The sequence below is a fragment of the Melopsittacus undulatus genome, chromosome 5, assembly GCF_012275295.1.
Source record: "Melopsittacus undulatus isolate bMelUnd1 chromosome 5, bMelUnd1.mat.Z, whole genome shotgun sequence".
NCBI lineage: Eukaryota > Metazoa > Chordata > Aves > Psittaciformes > Psittaculidae > Melopsittacus > Melopsittacus undulatus.
The window spans coordinates 49,179,329-49,197,151 of record NC_047531.1 but is presented as its reverse complement, the minus strand read 5'-3'; the positions used below and the strand labels follow the sequence as shown (position 1 = coordinate 49,197,151).

Below are 17,823 nucleotides of genomic sequence, written 5' to 3'. Positions count from 1 at the left end.
AAATTGCAAACTATCATTCACTGAATTTATTAATATTGTAGAAATTCTGTAAGATGCCTTTTCTAGTTAATGATGTTAATAGTTTTTTTAATGTCAAGAGAATTATTTTAAAGGCAAAAAAGCAACGTAGGGCTAAAGGGACTGGCTCTTATCTGACATAACGCAGGAAAACATCCTTAGTCTTTAAAAACAGGCAGTGAACAACTGCAGCACTTTAAAGGAAGATCTCCTGCCATACTGATATAATCACATGCTGTGATATTTAATAACAAATGCTGTTACCTCAGACAAACTTTGAAATATGTAAGTCACTAGCAGCCTTCAAACAGCATTTTTTAATATCAAATCCTTTGCTCACCTTGTGGCAGTAATGTACAGCAGAGACTATTTGTCGAAAGAAGTGTCTTGTCTCTCTCTCGCTTAATCGCCGCCTCTCACTGATGTAGTCATACAACTCTCCTTTGCTTGCGTACTCCATGATGATCACAATCTTATCTTTATTTTCAAACACTGCACAGGATAAAAGAAAAGAAAAAACATCACAGTTGATTCAATATGTTTGAAAACTGACATGTTAAAGAGTGAAGAAGACTCAGGGTGACTGACCATATCCTGTATCATCACTGCAGCCTGGAGAGATGCACTACCAACACCACCACAAAAAAACAAGTTCCAAAGCCAATTTTTTCCCAGAAGATTACATTTCAGACAAAGAAAAGGAAGTTGAGGCTATCTTCGCTTTCCTGTGGCTACATTAAAGACGCTCTTTGCCTTTATAATATGGGATCACAGGGTGCCAAAATCAACTCGATCCTAATGAAGTAGATATTTGTGCCAGTGACACCTGAATACTAATCCCTGCTCCAACTGGGACTACCTCTTACCAGTAGTCCTTTTGAGGACAGAGGACAGAAGGAAACCGGAGCTCTCATAATTTGGAAAGTGTTAATAGAAGGCATAATAAACTCAGTCTTCAATGACTGGGTCATACAGAGTTACCTGTATATAAGCCAATACTTTATTTGCTTTAATGACATTGGTTGGCTTTCACCTACTATCAAAACCCAAAAAACTGAACTGATGCATGTGTCATCTTCCAGCCCAACTCTGTGCAGCATCATGGTGGGCATGGACACTTGAGCTAGCAGAGGCCGCAATGTCTCTGGAGCTGAACAGCTATTTGTCAGTATGGTTCTTCACCCCATCTCATGCATCCAACTCATCTTCAAGCTTACTTATCTCCTGCCACCACCACATGTCCCATTGCATGCTGTAGATATGTCTTTTGCTACTTGCGCAGAGCCGGCAACAATGTGCAAATCCCACGTAAGCAACAAAAGGAACATTCATCCAATACACGTCACAACTTGACTGTTCTTTGGGCCTGAGGGTACTCTGTGCCACATGCTGTCAAGGTCCTTACTGGGAGTTGCAGATAACTAAACACTTAATCTAGTAAAGCAGGCTGTGAGCAGTCTCAAATTGCCATAGTGCCCTGGCTGCTAAATAGTTTTTCCCTTCTGACATTGAAAATCCACTGCGACCCACTGGAAACTTCCTGCACGTACCATAAATAACCACTGCCCATACTAAAATATGGTCATTTTCCTTTTCATTTTATCTGTGACAGCAGCCTGCTGAGGCTAGGTCACGTTGGCAGCAAAGCATCTGCAAATTAATGAGGTTACAGTGGTTATTACAAATGGTTGTTAGTTTTGACCAGTCCTACTAGAACGATGCCTTCCTCTATCTTTTTAGCAAAATTCAGCCAGTAGTCCTTAGTAGGTTTTTATTTAAAAAAAACCCAACAAAACCAACATAAAAACAACCACCAAACCCAACTTCAGCTTTTGCAGTGAAATGTGAAACTGCCTCTCTCAACACTCAGATACTTGCTGTTCTTAGGCTTTGTCTCATGTCCTCTCACACCTTGTCACTCAACTCTACAAGCCACAGCCTCTGCTGTTCCCTCTGACACCCCTGAACCCCAGCCAAACAGTTATGATAAAAGCAAAAATGAACAGCCAGATAAAATTGGCTGCTGACTTGTCTGCTGGCCTCACTGTACCCCAAAGTAGAGGCTCCTGCCAGTGATTACATCCTATGTGCATCCTCACTAGCAATAAACTTCAGAAACTGGAAGAGCCACCTCTGGATGGATTATACTTATACTATCCTCTCCAAGAATGACAGACTGATATTGTCTGGGAAAAACTGAACATGCCCCATGTCATATAGGCAAATGCAGTGATGTATTACCAATAAAGCAGCAATGAACACGTTTGCTTCTCTAAGCTTGGAAAGGCTAGTTACTTACAGGGCTGTTTAGGAAGGCAAAAAGAAATAGTTTCAGAAAGCTTACACAGACCACTAATAATGCTCTTATTTTAAAAAATCCAACAAAACAAAACAAACCCAATTCCCCCCCCCCCCCCCCAAAAAAAAAAGCTGATTCAATGAGTTAGGGTTATATCATGCACATATAGGTGAAGTTGCCACATGGCACCACTGACCTCAGTGGATTCTCATGGTGGTGCACACTTTTAAGCAGTACCAGCTGAGGACCATCCTGACCTCAGGGGGACAATCTGCTTAACCAGAGATGCACAGATGAGGGTATGGGGGTGAAAGGGCCCTACCACACCCCTAACTGATGCCCTATCAGGTGTTCAGTGCCAATTAATGATGACAGTAACAGCAGCACCAGCCCTGATATGATGGAACATTCTTCCAGCCTGTGCTTTAATCAAAGTTTTGCCTCCATCACTCAGTCATAAGAGCTTTTTCAAGTCATCCTTGATGTTCTGAAGTTTTAAATGCAAAATCTATTTTTTTTTTCCTGGTCTTAAATTTAGCATGTTATACAACTCCTGATCCAGACATATTTTCCTGCATTTCTACAGAAATGAAGCGGAAAGACATTTGGTTTGGAGGAATGTGCATTTAGAGGTACTTTCTATTTCAAATTTTCTCTTACGCCCTCTAGGAAACTGAATTCAAGAAAGCAGAAATTGCTGTTCCAAATTTTGAATTTTTGTCACAAAACAGCACTAGAATCAATGAGAACAGAAGCATCCTCGTAACTTGTATTCAGGTTTCTGTTTACCAGCACTCTCAGGACAGATTGGAACATTCTTTTTCTTCATGAGGAAGCATGGGAAGGACACTACCCTTGAACTCAGATGACATTACAGAGGTCCCCTCAGCATCATCATAGCTGAATTATTACAAAATTAAACACCTATTTATCTCTTCACCAACCGGCAGAGGTGAACAGACAATCTTCTTTTTTCTCCAGGGAGGTGGGAGGTATATTTACAACTGTATCATCTCAGTTCAGATCACCTCTATTGTATCACCTGAATCTCAAGAGGGGACCTGCAGTTCCTGTAGAGATGGAATTGAACAGTGGGCAAAAACATCTTAAATGAGAGCTGCCACTGAGGGAGAAGGGAATGAAAAGGCAGTAGGATTCACGTCTATAGACACACACAATCTTAAAGAGGAATTTGGTGGTCAAAATTATCGAGCATGTGACAAGGTGATATTCTGGCAAGTCTCAGACCATCAGCCACATACACCACAAATTTTCACAGTAGCAGTTAGGATTTCAAGCAGATTTCATACACACACTTCTGAATTTCCCTTCTGAACACAGTATGTAGTTTTACAAACACAGGCTCCAAGAAAGCATTGTGGCCAATAGCTGGGGGAAGAGAGGAGGACATCAATTAAAGACTGGATTGACTTACCGCAATTAATAATGAGGTAATAAATATACTGCCCTGTTAACACCTGGGCTGTAACCTCCGAGTTGATGATGGACGAATTGCCTCCATATAGCTTAAGGGCCTGCTTGGTTCACTCTTTAGGGTTTTTTTGCAGATGATTTATTACCTGCCATCCCACTAGATATTCATTCCAAAACTCACCCCCACCTAGAAGTATGCCTGAAGCCTGGCTGTACCTACTGCTGATGGAGAAGCACAGCTTCAGCAGGATGCTGCACCCCAGGAACATCCCACAGCTTGCTGCTGATAGGACAGCTGTGTCATACAAGCCTGCTCCTCAACCTGGACCAAGGTCAAGGAAAGGATGGGGGTATGTACAAGAAAGGTGGGGCTGATCTTGCTTCTTTCAAATCATCGATACTCTGCAAACAGCTGGCCAAATAAGTGGAGAACTGTCGGTATCAACACCCAGAAATGGTAGCAGGAGAGATGGTCTGTCAATCACAAATCGAGAGACAGGGGTTGCTTAGATACAAGGCATGAGCTCCACATATTAGAGTAGACAGCAGCAGGAGAAATGCTTGCTACAAGCTGTGTGCCATTGATTTCTGAGCCACTGTGTTTATTTTCATGACTCTACAAGCTGGGTTATACGGAGCAGCAAGACCTCAATATGGTGGGAGGGCCACACAGGCCACGGAGAACCACCTAAGCCACAGTGGTATCAAGTGGTGCAGGCCAGTGGCTGCAAAATGATGTCATTCCTTTGCAGACATGCAGGATGAAGTATTGACTTCTGAGACAGCTACACTTCCACCTGGCCACAGGGAAGAAGGCATGGACAGATCTGTGGGAGCACATCAGGAACCAAGGAGTAGGAACAGGATGTGCCACAAGGTGCAAGGAACAACATGTCTATTCCCAGGAGATGAGCAAGAGTACTTTGTTAATGTACTAAAATGTGGGTCTCAGCAATGTGGAGAAACAGCATTTTCCAGTGGGCTACAAGCTTGCTTGGGCTTGCTCTGTTCACCCCAAGAGCCTCAACAGAGACTAGGAACAGCACCCTACACAAGCAGCAAAGGGTGCTTAAGATGCAGTGGTCAAAGAAAGATTTCTTGCAGCATTTCTTTAATCTCCCCCCTTAAAAAAAAGTGTTTGTTTGTTTATTTAAAGAGGGAAAAAAAAAGACAAGGAGAAATTTCTATACTTCTAGGCTCATAATTGAAACCAAATCTGCTGGCTTCAGAGCTCATCGAAGTATATATATATATATATATATATATATATATATATATATGAAACTGGGAAAGAACTTCACTTCTCACTACCAAAGACATATCTGAGTCAAAGTACATTTTGTAACATCAACAATCTGTCTCTTTCACAGGCTGTTCTACTATAGCAATAATTCTTGGATATAATCTCTCCACTTATATTTAGAGACTGCGAAATGATGAACTCAGCTTCTATCTACAGCTTTGCATTTTCCAGTGCTGGTTGTGTATGGACCTCTTGCTGATCAGCATTCTTCTCTTCAACCCTACTCCTAAATCCTTACATTTAGCTACACCAAAGTTACCTGCACTGGAACTCTACAGGATGAGTTTGAAACTGGATGAACATACTCACTATCCCTCTTAAAATGCTAAAATGGACTTCACCCTGAAAGTGTTGGAAGCCCACATGGGCATGAGTTTGCAAACATGGGTCAGAAAGATTTAATAGTACACCGTACACCTCTCTATTAGGGCAGTTCACTTTGGACTTACTACCAAATTCAAAGAGCAAAACAAAGCAGAAGACTTTGCCCTCCCTCCAAGCTTGCAGGATGCTAAAGTCAGAGTGAGTGCCTGCCAAGGGGGGTGGATTTCTCCCCCCACACACGGTGGACTACCTCCTTGTGGGCTGTTTCCATTTGGTTTACATGTAACCTCAGGGTAAGGATTTTAGTTTGTTAGTTTAAGAGGGGCGGCCAATCTCTTCGCACTGGAACCATTTGAATTCTCTTCATGCCTTTGCTCTCTATCAGAGCAATCTCCTAAATTAGTTCCAGTATGTTGACATTCCTTCCATCTGGTGTCTTTCCATTCAGCGGTATTTTTATTACTCTCCTAACAGCCGCAGACAGAAGTACCTTTCCACTGCTACAAAATGCTCTTTTATTAAAGGTCAGCCAAATCAAAAGAATAAGCAAGTTTGTTTTTAATTTTGGAGATGCAGACTAGAATAACCTTTTCATTCAGAAAAGTCATGTTTGACCCAATTACCTCACTTGTGTAATAAGGCTCGAATTATTCTTCAAAAAGACATGTGAGGACTGAAAAGTGTTTTTTTTTTACCTTGGAAATCCAACTCGATGCATCTTCTGTGTTCTTGACTGCTTTGAAAGCTTTACAGCCCCATGGTGTATTTTTTATTTTGTTGTTTGGGGTTTTTTATTATTATTATGTTATGACTGCTTTTTTTTAGTAGTGCATACAGCAGACATTAAAACATCCAGGGTCCAGTGTAGGAAACCATGTGTTTTCTATATAAGCATATATATATAGAATATGCTTAAGTAATATAATATGCATATGCTTAATTACAATTGAAGATAGCGAGATATAAAGTATCTGTTTTAAAGCTAAACTTGTGTTAAACTGTTTTACTGAATTACGGCCTTCTCTTCTGTGTATCTTCTTAAATTAAAGGAATGCAGTTAAGATCCTGCAATAATCATTTTAAATCAGACAGCATGCTAGAATTTACTCCCCAGTAAAGAGATTAAATCAGAACGAGAACCATTATCCTTGCTGAGGTTGTTTCTCAGAGAATAAGACTGCGGATATGGCAGACTTTGATGGTCTACTCTTCATAAAAGAAAGAAAAATGACAGTTGCTAATTCAGCCACAATAACATGCTAAACTAATTGCCTTTTATTTCAGCAAAGAATTAAAGAGCTAATTCCCATTCTTGTTTTTTTCCAAATTATGATTACAAACTGCTGAGGAACTTCAGACAAGCAAACATTTACATTGTGGTGGGAGGACTGTGTAAATAGAAAGATAAAAATAAATTTCATCATTGCTTGCTATCATTTTGGCATCTGAATTGGACCTGCCACTGATCTCACACACTTCAGTTTAAGTCATGTCTAACAAAGCATTGATTCATGTCCCTGAATGACAGGAAATTCATAAAGGTGGGGCATGGTAACTGAAGAGTTAAGTTTGTTTTTACTTGTCTCATTACTATCGCCAGACTCTTGAAATATTACTTTATGTTCTTGGATGTTATCAACTGAAAACAATGGCAATAAAGCACTCAAAGGTCAAAACCCTACATAATTAGAGGAAATCAATTAGAAATGTGGTTAAATAGTGTCACTGCTGAAGTACTTTTTCTTGGCTAAGCAATAAAAAAATTATTCCAGCTTTCCAACTTTCATCATTCTTGGTTAAAGCCCAGTTGTCCGTGTGATGGTTTAAGGGACTTTTGACTTTTTCAGGTGTTTTGACCACAGAAAGGATGAAGTCATTAGGCACCAAAGTTTGTTTTGATTATGCCTGAAAACCAGGAGATAGCAGAGGCTGGGACAGAGGCTGGGACTGCCTCTCCAGCACATAACTCTGCTCTGCCCATGCACAAACCCACCAATGGTATGAACTGCCACCTCAGTTCCCAGCTGTCTGGCCCATCCAGGGATGCACATTGCAGCTGGTGGCAGAGGACGCTTGCCTGAGCTGGAACTGCTGAAGGGGACAGTTTGTCAGCAATGGCTCATGTCCATGCACCTTGCCAGCTGCCACCCAGGCAGAATTTTGGCAACGCGGCTGCTGTAGGTGATGACATGGTGACTTGACTGACACAGTTCTAGAAACTGCGCTGGAGGCAAGTGTCCACTGGCTTTTTGTTGCATGAAATCTGGCAAAGCATAAGAGTGAACACGTATTTATCAAGCAAGTATCCTGGAATACTATACCACCACCGTTACACTCTCAGATCTTCGTCCACTGCTTTGGGGATTTGAAAATACTGAAGAGCTGAACCAGTTTCCTCATTAACCAAATCATGCAACTCAAGTCACTGTGGACTGGTAGGTATATGATGGAGAATCTGTGCTTTAAAAAAAAGAGGGAGGGAAGAAGTTCCTCTTACATGGGAAATCCATTTTTTGTGTGTTGTTGCTGCAAAGGGTCCAGCGCTGTTCTAAGCACCCTGGCCCAAATTCACAAAAGCACTTCAGCACATGCTTCCCTTCCGTTACTCGTTCATATTAATGCCATCATGTTCCACTGGCACCAAACTGTAATCCTAATATTTACTCATTTCTCAAGCAATATCTTCATTAAACTATTTCTATAAGCATGTTAGCTAATGACATGTTCAGTTTTAAGGGCATTTTGAAAATGGGTGGACTTTTCTGTACGGTTATGCTGATCAACGACAACTCTTCTAGCATGGAAACACTCACACAGGTACAGTATTTCATACTACAAAGACTTAAGAGCTCACTCTTTGAATGTACCAAGTGTAACTTCACTCTCATGATTGGTCCAACACATGTTTAAATGTTTGCAGAATCAGGCCTGATGCTCTTTCCCTGGTTTAAGTTTTATAAAGTATTGCCAGATGAGATAGATTTTGCACTCAGGCTACCCCTGGAAAAATATGTTAGCTCTCAAAGGCTTTATTATCAAATCCTGAAGTTTTCAAGGCAAAAAAGAAATAGGGTGGGGAGAGACAGAGAGATGAATGGAGAGAGGCATTATTCTATAAATTAAAATTTATGTGCTGAAATCAGAACACTGCTAGCAAAGTTTTCATTTATCCAGTCCCTTTCAAGGAGTTTAAAGTCACTTGAAAGAGCACTTCCCTCACAGCCGCACTCGACAGATTGCCAATTACAGCCCTGCTGAGAGGATGGAATTTCTTTGGAGTCACAACTGTACATCTGCCCTTGCAGTAACAGGCAAGGTACATTTGTTTAGGTTACCAAAAAATACACCTAAACTGGAAAGCTTTGTTTCCACACATCTGAATGTGCTCAGTATCATGAAAAAAGATAAGCATCTGTTTACATCAAGTTGACAAATTCAGGGGTTAATTGCTTTTAAGCACGCAGGTCAAAAGGATACCTAAATAAGGATCCTACTTAGGGAAAACACATGCTTGTAAATGAAATACAAAAAGCTTTCAAAGATACTACAGGGAGATACAGCACTGTCCATGCTATGTAGATCTGTGCAGCCTGGCACCTACAGAAAGCACTGTCAGAGATGCAGTGGCAGTCTGAAAATCTACAGTAAAAATTAGTGAGAGAGAAGAAAATTATCTGTGTGGTGGCTTCGGTTTAAATGTCAAGCATCTGATCTATGTTAATCAGCTAGACTCCATCTACAGCCAAGAGGAACCTCCAATATGTCATTTATCCTGCCTACGTGAAAAAATATCTCTCAGGAGGGAGCAAACGACCCTCTGTAGATGCTGATCTCTCTTTGATTAGAGAGGGACACTAGACTTCTAGTGTACAACCACTGCCTAAATGTTGGATGGCTTAAATTTGGTGAGATTAAGGCCATTCCTGAGCACTGACTAACTTCAACATTTTGTGTCAGAAGATACCAATATCATCACTCTATGCGTCACTCAAGAGAAACAGCCACATGTTTAAAACCTGACTTCAAGAGGATACAAATACTTCAGTCCTAGATGTAGTCCCTTAGCTTCACTACAAGTACTCTTCAACTTAAAATGAAGCACACACTTAAGGATCCCTGAGCTCACAACCTTATCTCTGAGTAGTACACAGCCTCCTCTGGATTCAGCTGCACAACCACATGTCTTCCCACTGCTACAATATCAAAGTTACAGCATTGGCTGCTAAAGGCCAAATACTGACTTGGACTGCTTGGAAACGCTGGATAAGCTGTATAGCTGCTATAGCTGCACTCTATGTAATTCCTTCCAATGGACTACAGCCCAATCAAGAAGCTGACTTCCACTGCCCATCCCTTCAGGCCAGGAATTAAACATTAGAATCTACAAAAATCTGCTCTGCTTTCTAGAAAAAAGAAAAGGAAACAAACCAGTAACAGAATGGAAGACTTCCCAGAATGAGAGAACAAGCCTCCAGGTTTGCTGCCACAAAGCAGTGCTGCAAGCAGATGGACCACAAGAGGACCACAACACTACCTGCAATAAGCATTCGCCCTCCTGCAGACAGGATGAGCCCTACATCGTGGAACTTAACTGTCTCTGCTGCAGAAGCACTGCTCCTCCCTCCATGGGGCCAAAGGGGAAAGCCTTGCTCCCACAGGACTTCATTGTCTGCTTCTTAGAAATGCTGTAATCTTTCTAACTTTTAGAAATGTTTTAACTCAGGAAAAACTATTTAAATTAAGGACGAGAAGGGCAATGGTCAAAGGACTGCAGCATGCTTAATCTTCCTTCTTTTTGAGTTCCCGTGCACATTTGAAATAACTTTTGTTCCATTTGCAACCCACATGCTGACACAGCATCCCTCCCCTTTTCTGTTCCCAGATCCTGTTATAAGTTTATTCAATAAAAAGACAGATATTCATCTCTTTTCAAGTACAAGAACATGCTTTTGAATAACTCAATATGTGATATTGTAACAGTACGCCAAGCCAGCCCTTGTTTTAATCAGTCGTACCAACTCTCAGAGTGCAGCTGCCATATACATATCATCACCTTGCATGTTTACCTCATGACTATGTAAATACAAAGGGCTAAATTCAGGCTGCCTCTTCTGCATGCAGGGGAAGAGGTGATCCACAGGGACAAGGCTGCCTGACCCGGATCCCTCTGAATCTCTGGAATCCACACCCCAGATCCACCATGCAGCTGCCCTCGTTGCCCCAACAGACCTCTTGGCTGGTGTCTTTTAGCACGTACCCATCCTGAACACTTCAGCTAGAGCTGGGATGTTACTTGAGGATGGAAAGAAGGAAGGAAGGAAGAAGGAGGAGATTTTACTACAGAGTGACACTCTATAAATACATAAACAAACGAACAGGCAAATGAGGGGTGAATGCCCCTGGCTTCCTGTTCCTTGCTGTCGGACCAGAGAGCAGCTTCCGGAGGCAGGAATTAGCAGGTTTCCAGGCTGTGTCCCAGGAAGAAAGGAGTTAGCAGGGGAAACAGGGTAAGTAAACAGGAATGATAAACCAGTGACTAGACTGACAGAAAAGTGTGCAGAGGTGGATAGGAAGTGGATGCTGGGATTCAGGGGGAAAAGCAACCATGACAGAACCAGCAAGGCTCACTGGCAGGTAAGGGACAACCAAAGGCCTACAACAGACAAGACTGGTCTTGTGCAGTCCAGGTTAAATAAAGCATACAAGGTCTGGTTCAGGAACTGAGGATACAAATGGACACCAGGCTAGTGCTTGAGGGTGAAATTAAACTGAACTGTCCAACAGGAGCAAGGAGATGAGGTGATACATGCAACGATTTCCCACCTGCCATGTACACAGTGCTTAAGCCACACACGAAGCTGCTCCTCCAGGCAAAGGGCTATGCATCTGTGAAACACTGGTGGTTCAGAGGGAACGTAGCACTCAAAACAGTCTCTTTGGTAAGGGATGGGTTACACTAGGTTAGGGGTTTGTTTGGTACATGATCTCAAGAAACATCAACATCAGGTCTGCAAGGAACATAACAGAGCAGTCAGGGAAGAGAATCACATTCACTAACCTTCATATATGGTGATGATATGAGGGTGGCTGAGGGATGACATGATCTCAATCTCCCGTCTGATGTGAACCATATCTTGTTCATCCTTAATTTTGTCCTTACGAATGGATTTTATTGCAACCTATAAATTCAGGAAACCAAGCATTATTCTTGGAACTGAACAAATGCATATAATCCATTAAGGAGAGTTCAAAAAATAAATACAGATGTTAGATGTTGGCAGAATGCAGAATGACCAAAACAAAGCTTTAAAATACAAACCTCCATGCCCCAGCTCCTTCATTTTAAACCAATAAATACACGCTCATTACAGAAACGAGCAACATGAAGTTTTAGGGTCTTCAGGTCCTACGACTTCACTAAGGGAGAACACAGCATCTTTTGGAAGGATCTCAGTGTTAGCTTAAGCACTTTCCATCCAAGGCAAATGGCAAAAGTCCCGAAAGATTTTGATGGGAAATACATTTGCTTATACATGACTGCATCCGACAATTTCAAGCAGAAGCTTTGGAAGCAATTTTTCTGAAATAAGGTTGAGATCTCTGATGGAACAGAGACAAGGAAACCAGGGTACCAGTTGCAACTTTATACTTGTCCATTTTAATACACAGAGGATCACATTAACACAGGTTGCTCCATGGTTCTCTAAAGCAAGCAAACCACTCTGGAGTTATGATTTACTTTAAAATCAGAAGAAATAAATCTTTGAAATTCACATCTAAGCTCATCCTCACGTAAACCCAATGCTTTGGGGTCCTACATAGCACTTATGCAATCACTGCAAAACCATATCCTTCCTGCCTCCTTCCTCAATCAGCAACCTTTTTTTCAAGCACATCGTGTGACTGGGTATCTTTCCAAAAGGCAGGGTGGGAACAGAGGAAGTGATAGCTGAACTTGCAATATAAATTCAAATTATAACAGCCCTTGTGAGTGTGTGCATGTGTGGTGCCTGTGAAAAAAGGGCTTATCTGAACAACGACATAAATAATTGCGGAGGTCAGCTCATACCCCGTAAGAAATGCAAAGCCAACAATGGAGAGAAGCTGGTGGAGAGGGAAGGTGAATGCATTGTGCATACTGAATGGCAGCATGGCCTTTATTATACTCAGTATTTACCCTGCTTTATTTTTGTAAGCTGGAGTTGAAGGAATAAATTACCAGCTAGTTTAAATCAATGCGTCTTTGAAAGGCATCACTGGCCTGTGGAGATGACCGCCCTTTTATGGGTAAACAAAACTTTTGCCATCCTATGCAGCCAACTACTGTGGGCTTCTCCTGGGAAAAACATATGTAAATCTGTGATTTATGTGATTTCCCTAGTTCCTTCAGAACAACATAATTTTACTGCCTACTTCAGTAATTGCAAGTGGCATGGCTGGTATTGCTCTCATTATACAAGGTAATATCAAGGATATTGAAGAAAGTACAAAAAATGTAAAATATTATAAAATAGAAATGTACATGAACAGCAGCTAGCTTAAAAGATCAGGTTTCCTATAAAGCCTTCAACTCTGAAAAGCAGCACTATTCAAAAAAGCATTAAGCACATGCCCCATCTCCTTCAACTCCCAAAGATTTCAGCACATGCTTAAAATTAAAGTCATGCTCAAGAGCTAGCCTTCTTTGGGACAACAGAACGAAAAGCAGAAACCCAGGGACAAAACAATTTGCATGTTAAAACCTAAACAATTCTTTTCTTCCTCTTGACCCAAGCATTTGGGATACAGATTTAAAAAGTAACAACATAACTATGGTCTTATCTACTTGGCACATATTTCTAGAAAAGGTAATAAAATAGATCTTAATTGTATGACTGATCAGGATAGTCACCAAGTACTTCTAGAGATGGAGAAGGCAACTAACACTAAAAATGAGGTTGGATTTTTCCCTCTTCCCATGTTTGCACTGGGAAAGGCTGCAAATGCAAATACACCCTGTATACAAGAAGAATGTGGGTGGCTCTTGGAGCAGTATGTGCATTCCTGCAAAAAATAAATAGAGACATGGGTAAAAACACATTATCTATTAAAAGACAGTCTTGTACTTGGCTCTGAGGAAATCTTTAAGAAGGGTTTCATTGTCAAATATACAACAGGGAGCAAATTCTTCACCATTCATGGCTGGTAAAGTAATAACAGCATCCCAGAGGGCATGCCAATCTCCTACTAACTTGACTCTGTGCTTTACAGACAGGACTCTTACATCTACACTTACTACAGTACATCTACACTTAATTACTGCAAATGGCCTCTATGGAATAATTGCATATATGAAAACATACATCTTTAGATACAAAAATGCAAATGTGCTTGAATAGTAGTCTGTAAATATTTGTTTGGATTAACATTCAAATGCAAACAGATGTGTTGCCTGGGAACATATTTTTCAACAGGACCAGAGAATTTACAGTCTCACAGCCCACACTAAAAAGTGCTTAAGGAATGTAGGAGCCTTACTTTATAAAGGCCATTGCCAAAATTTTCAGCAGCTTTTGAAGATGGTACGTAAACTCTCTTGAAAACATCACTTCCCAGTTGCAGAGGTAGAATCCAGCAGCCCAAAGTACTTGGGATCATCAGTGACATCTAGGCTGCAAGATCTCAGGTTTAACATTCAAGACTTTCCCTTCCCTCCCTCAGCTACTTCAGATCACAGTGACCAGCACTTAGAAACAAGGAAAAGACAATTGGCATGTGTGACCTATCTCCAGTGGTGTCAGTGGAGTCAGGGCAGCTGGTTCCTCTGAGGCATCTGTCTACCCACACTCAGACCACCCCCTGCAATCCTGATAAATAGCAAGAGTGCTATGGAGGAGGCAGTGCCCCTCAGCCAGGGTACAGCATGTTACCAGTACAAGCACTCTGTAGGAGCAAGGCTTCAGAGCATGCTCAAAGCAGAGTGTAGCCATTTATTAATTAAACCCTGTGAGGCTTTCAGGAGATGAGGAAATAGAATTGAAAGCTGACATAACTGCTAAAAGAAACAAGGACAGTAGCATCCCAGAAACTGCTGCCTGCCTCTCCCTCCCAGATTGTGTAAGACACTACAGGACTGCCTGGCTCAACAAACTATTTGATTATTAAAGGCTGATTTCTGATACCTTTCCCTATGTTCAATTGCTATTTTTCCCCCTCAGAAAGAGCTTCAGGGAGCATCTCAATAAATACTTTTCGCACCATGCTGTCTGCTTGGTGGTCTGCACAATCCCTAAGTAGACAGGATCCACGTATCAAAGCTCATCAAGAGTGCACAGCCTTGCTGGTGACCTGGTCTGAAAGGCTAAATAGCAAGTGATCGCTACCAGTGCACTGTCACTGTCAGAGGTGGCATCCCAAAGCAGGATTAGTGGAGCAGCAGGACTGCTCTCCAGCTGATTCCAGCTCTTCCCCTCTAAGAATGGGATTTCTGCCAGCCAAGTCTCTTTCACCTGCTTCCATCTGCTCAGACCTTAACTTACTTGGGCTTAAGTCTACTGATATGAAAAAAACAATACAAGAAAGCAGTCCAGTTTGGTAGGGGGTTTTTGAAGTATTTCATGGAAACATTACTAGTCATGAGCATAATTTAGTTATTCATTATATATTACACTGCTTTCATCTCTCTGAGCAATGTCAGATCCTTAGCTGTATGTTATGGTATCCGTTTGTAAACCAAGTCTCTCTTCCAGGTATTCTCAAGTATCAATAATGGAATTTCTGGCTCCATTTTTTAAAACCCCACTTGCAGGACTGCTGCCAGATATGGTACATGATGAACCTGAGCAACTTAAGCCTAATGAGAAATAATCTCAATCGAGAAATACCTTATGAAAGAACTTGTTTGTTCATTCTTCAGGTCTTTTTCTTTCTTCCTTGCCTTCTCTGAAAGCAACAGCTCCACTGTGTACAACATTTAAATTTATTAAGGGTCACAGCCTATGAATCAAGAGTAGGGCAGACGCAACATGCTTTTTTATATCAGCTACATTAACTACTCCAAATATCCCAGCTCAGGATCTGCAGAGAAAGTGCTGTTAGTCCCTTTGGTACTCTCACAACACTGTACTTATAATTCTACCACACTTTCTCAATATATTTTACTGGGTTTAAGACTTAGATAATTTAATTATACTATTTTTATTAGCTTTACTAGTGGAGGAATTTGTATTTTTCCTAGCTTCTTGTCTTAATGAGAATTTCAGATAACTCCCAAGACCTTGCACTCAGACAGAGTAACATATCAGATTCTTAATAATGAAATCTAAACCCTTTCACCCCAACAAAACAGGTTCAACTTCACCCAAAACCCCTGTAGACACAGTATCCAATCTGGAAAAACACTTTAGCACATGCCTAGCTTCAGACATGCGAGCAGGCTGTTGACTTTTGTGGGATAGCTCGCACATGTGAAGTTATACGCATAAGCACCAAGGTCACAGCTCAAAACTTGGGCCATGCAGAGGTCTCTCTGGGGATCAATACTGGCTGTATGCACCAGTAAAATCCTCGGTATGTATTCTGCAGCTCTGATGGCAACACAGTCCTACAACATGGGGTTAAAGGGGGAGAAAGGAGCACAAGAGATGGACTGAAACCACGTCCACCTGCACTGCCGGTTCTAGTACCATCCTCTGCTCAAGAAGCAGGGAGAGAGGATGGCCTCTTCAAAACATAGCACAGGGGAGAGAAAGCAGGGTGGGTGTGAACCTCCAATATTGCCAGGCATTTCCAAATGTTCTGCACAAGCATAGCCCAGCAACACTGCTGCTCTACCTTCCAGAAGCAGACAGGAAAGAGGGAGAACAGCTTTTGGCTTCCCATCCCTCTATGAGTCAGCTTGCAGAGTTTGCTGGGCAGGAAGAATGGAGAAATAAGCTGCTCTCTTCAAGGCTGCAATAAATTACCTGCCTCCCTTTTGCTGGAAAGAGGATTTATACTCACCCTCTGTACTGGTGTAGAGAGATTACTAAGTGTTTTCCAACACACTTCATTCTTCTTTGCTTTTGTTTGGTATGAATAATTTGGACTGAACTATACTTCAAAAGGATGACTGTTGCAGAGGATTCTGTACATCCAGTCCTATCTGTGAGAGAAATGTCTCTCTTCCTTCAATGAGCTTCTTGGCTGCTGGGCAGAGCAAAATGGGTGGAATTTTCTTTTTACAGAGGCAGATCAAAACCATCATGTAGAGAAAAATACCTCAAAGTCTAAACAACTGGCAAAGGGCATGACAGGCGGTAGGTGCCCATTTCCATATCAAATCCCTGTGTCTGCTGAGTCACTGCTTGCATTATCATTCATGGGATGAGCAACAAGGCTGTATTTTCATCAAAGCATAAAGCTGTTTCTCTTGATTTCAACCAAGGAAGTTGGTTCATGTGTTTGTTTCCATTTAACGAACCTACATTTGCCTCATTTCCAGCTGAGATGCGGCAAGATTAGCCACAGTGCAGAAAGTCACAGATTTTTAAGTCAGTCAGTGCTGTAATTGAGGCTGACCACCTCAATGCCACAAACCCTCCCCAGCTATTTCTGCATGCGGTACATTCAGTCCCACTGAAAACAATATTCCACTCTTTATTATCTATCAGGGCTATTTTTAGGACTGCGGTGAGATATGAGCAAACTGCTTCTTTCCACCATGTGGGCTGTGACTTTCAAGCTGGTTCCAGCTCTTGTGCAAACCACCAGTGCTTGGAGCAAATTCCAGCGGGCTCTTGCAGTACTATAGTGGAGCATCAGGAAAGTGGTATCAGGGCAGAGAGTGCAATCTCCAAGAAAGGGAAACCAGCTTGCTGCTACTGAGAGATGTTTCAGGAATGCAGCTTAAAGAAAATTATTACAAACTATTTTCTTGGGGTGAAGAGGGAGGGGAGGGTTAAATACACATAAACCTCTCCTTTCCGAAAGCTGTGAAATTAAGTCATCCCCACCCAGCAATGGGAAGTGGGTGAGCCCAGCCGGTTTCACAGCTCTGCTTCCTTTGAGACTAAGGTGGGAAGTGCAACATGCCAACTGCCAACATGGGCGGGGAGGTAAAGAATAGGTGGATCAACCTATTCTAGGGGAGAAGAGAAAAGGAGAGCAGAGGATGTTTGGGGGTGGGGAGAGAAAAGGCACATTGTTCTTTCTCCAGCTCTACAGAGCTGAGCAAGAAAGAATAACGTCTGGCACTGTATTATGTTTTTTCCAGGGGAGTCTCTGCCTATGGCTCTTGGCCCAGACATCACCAACACAAGAGGAAGAGAAACAAAGCTATGAAATTGGGTGGTACCTGAGGTTGCTGCAATCAAATGATAAGGAGGAGGATACTGATAATGCAGTTGCATTGAAATGGCACTTCCAGAGGCTGCATAAAGGAGAGAAAGGAAAGCAGGGGATGGGCTGAATAACTGTCTATCCAGTC

The 17,823-nt window shown here is 41.8% G+C and overlaps 1 protein-coding gene across 1 annotated transcript in view; it reads right to left on the bottom strand.

Moving 5' to 3' along the window:
• Window positions 1–17,823, bottom strand: part of NUAK1 (NUAK family kinase 1) — a 48,622-nt gene that overhangs the window by 13,428 nt on the left and 17,371 nt on the right. Inside the window, exons 2-3 of the mRNA XM_005150425.4 lie at window positions 11,437–11,557; window positions 359–510 (exon numbers count right to left, since the gene is read on the bottom strand). Coding sequence (XP_005150482.2) covers window positions 359–510; window positions 11,437–11,557 — 273 coding nt within the window. The remainder of the gene's footprint in view (window positions 1–358; window positions 511–11,436; window positions 11,558–17,823) is intronic.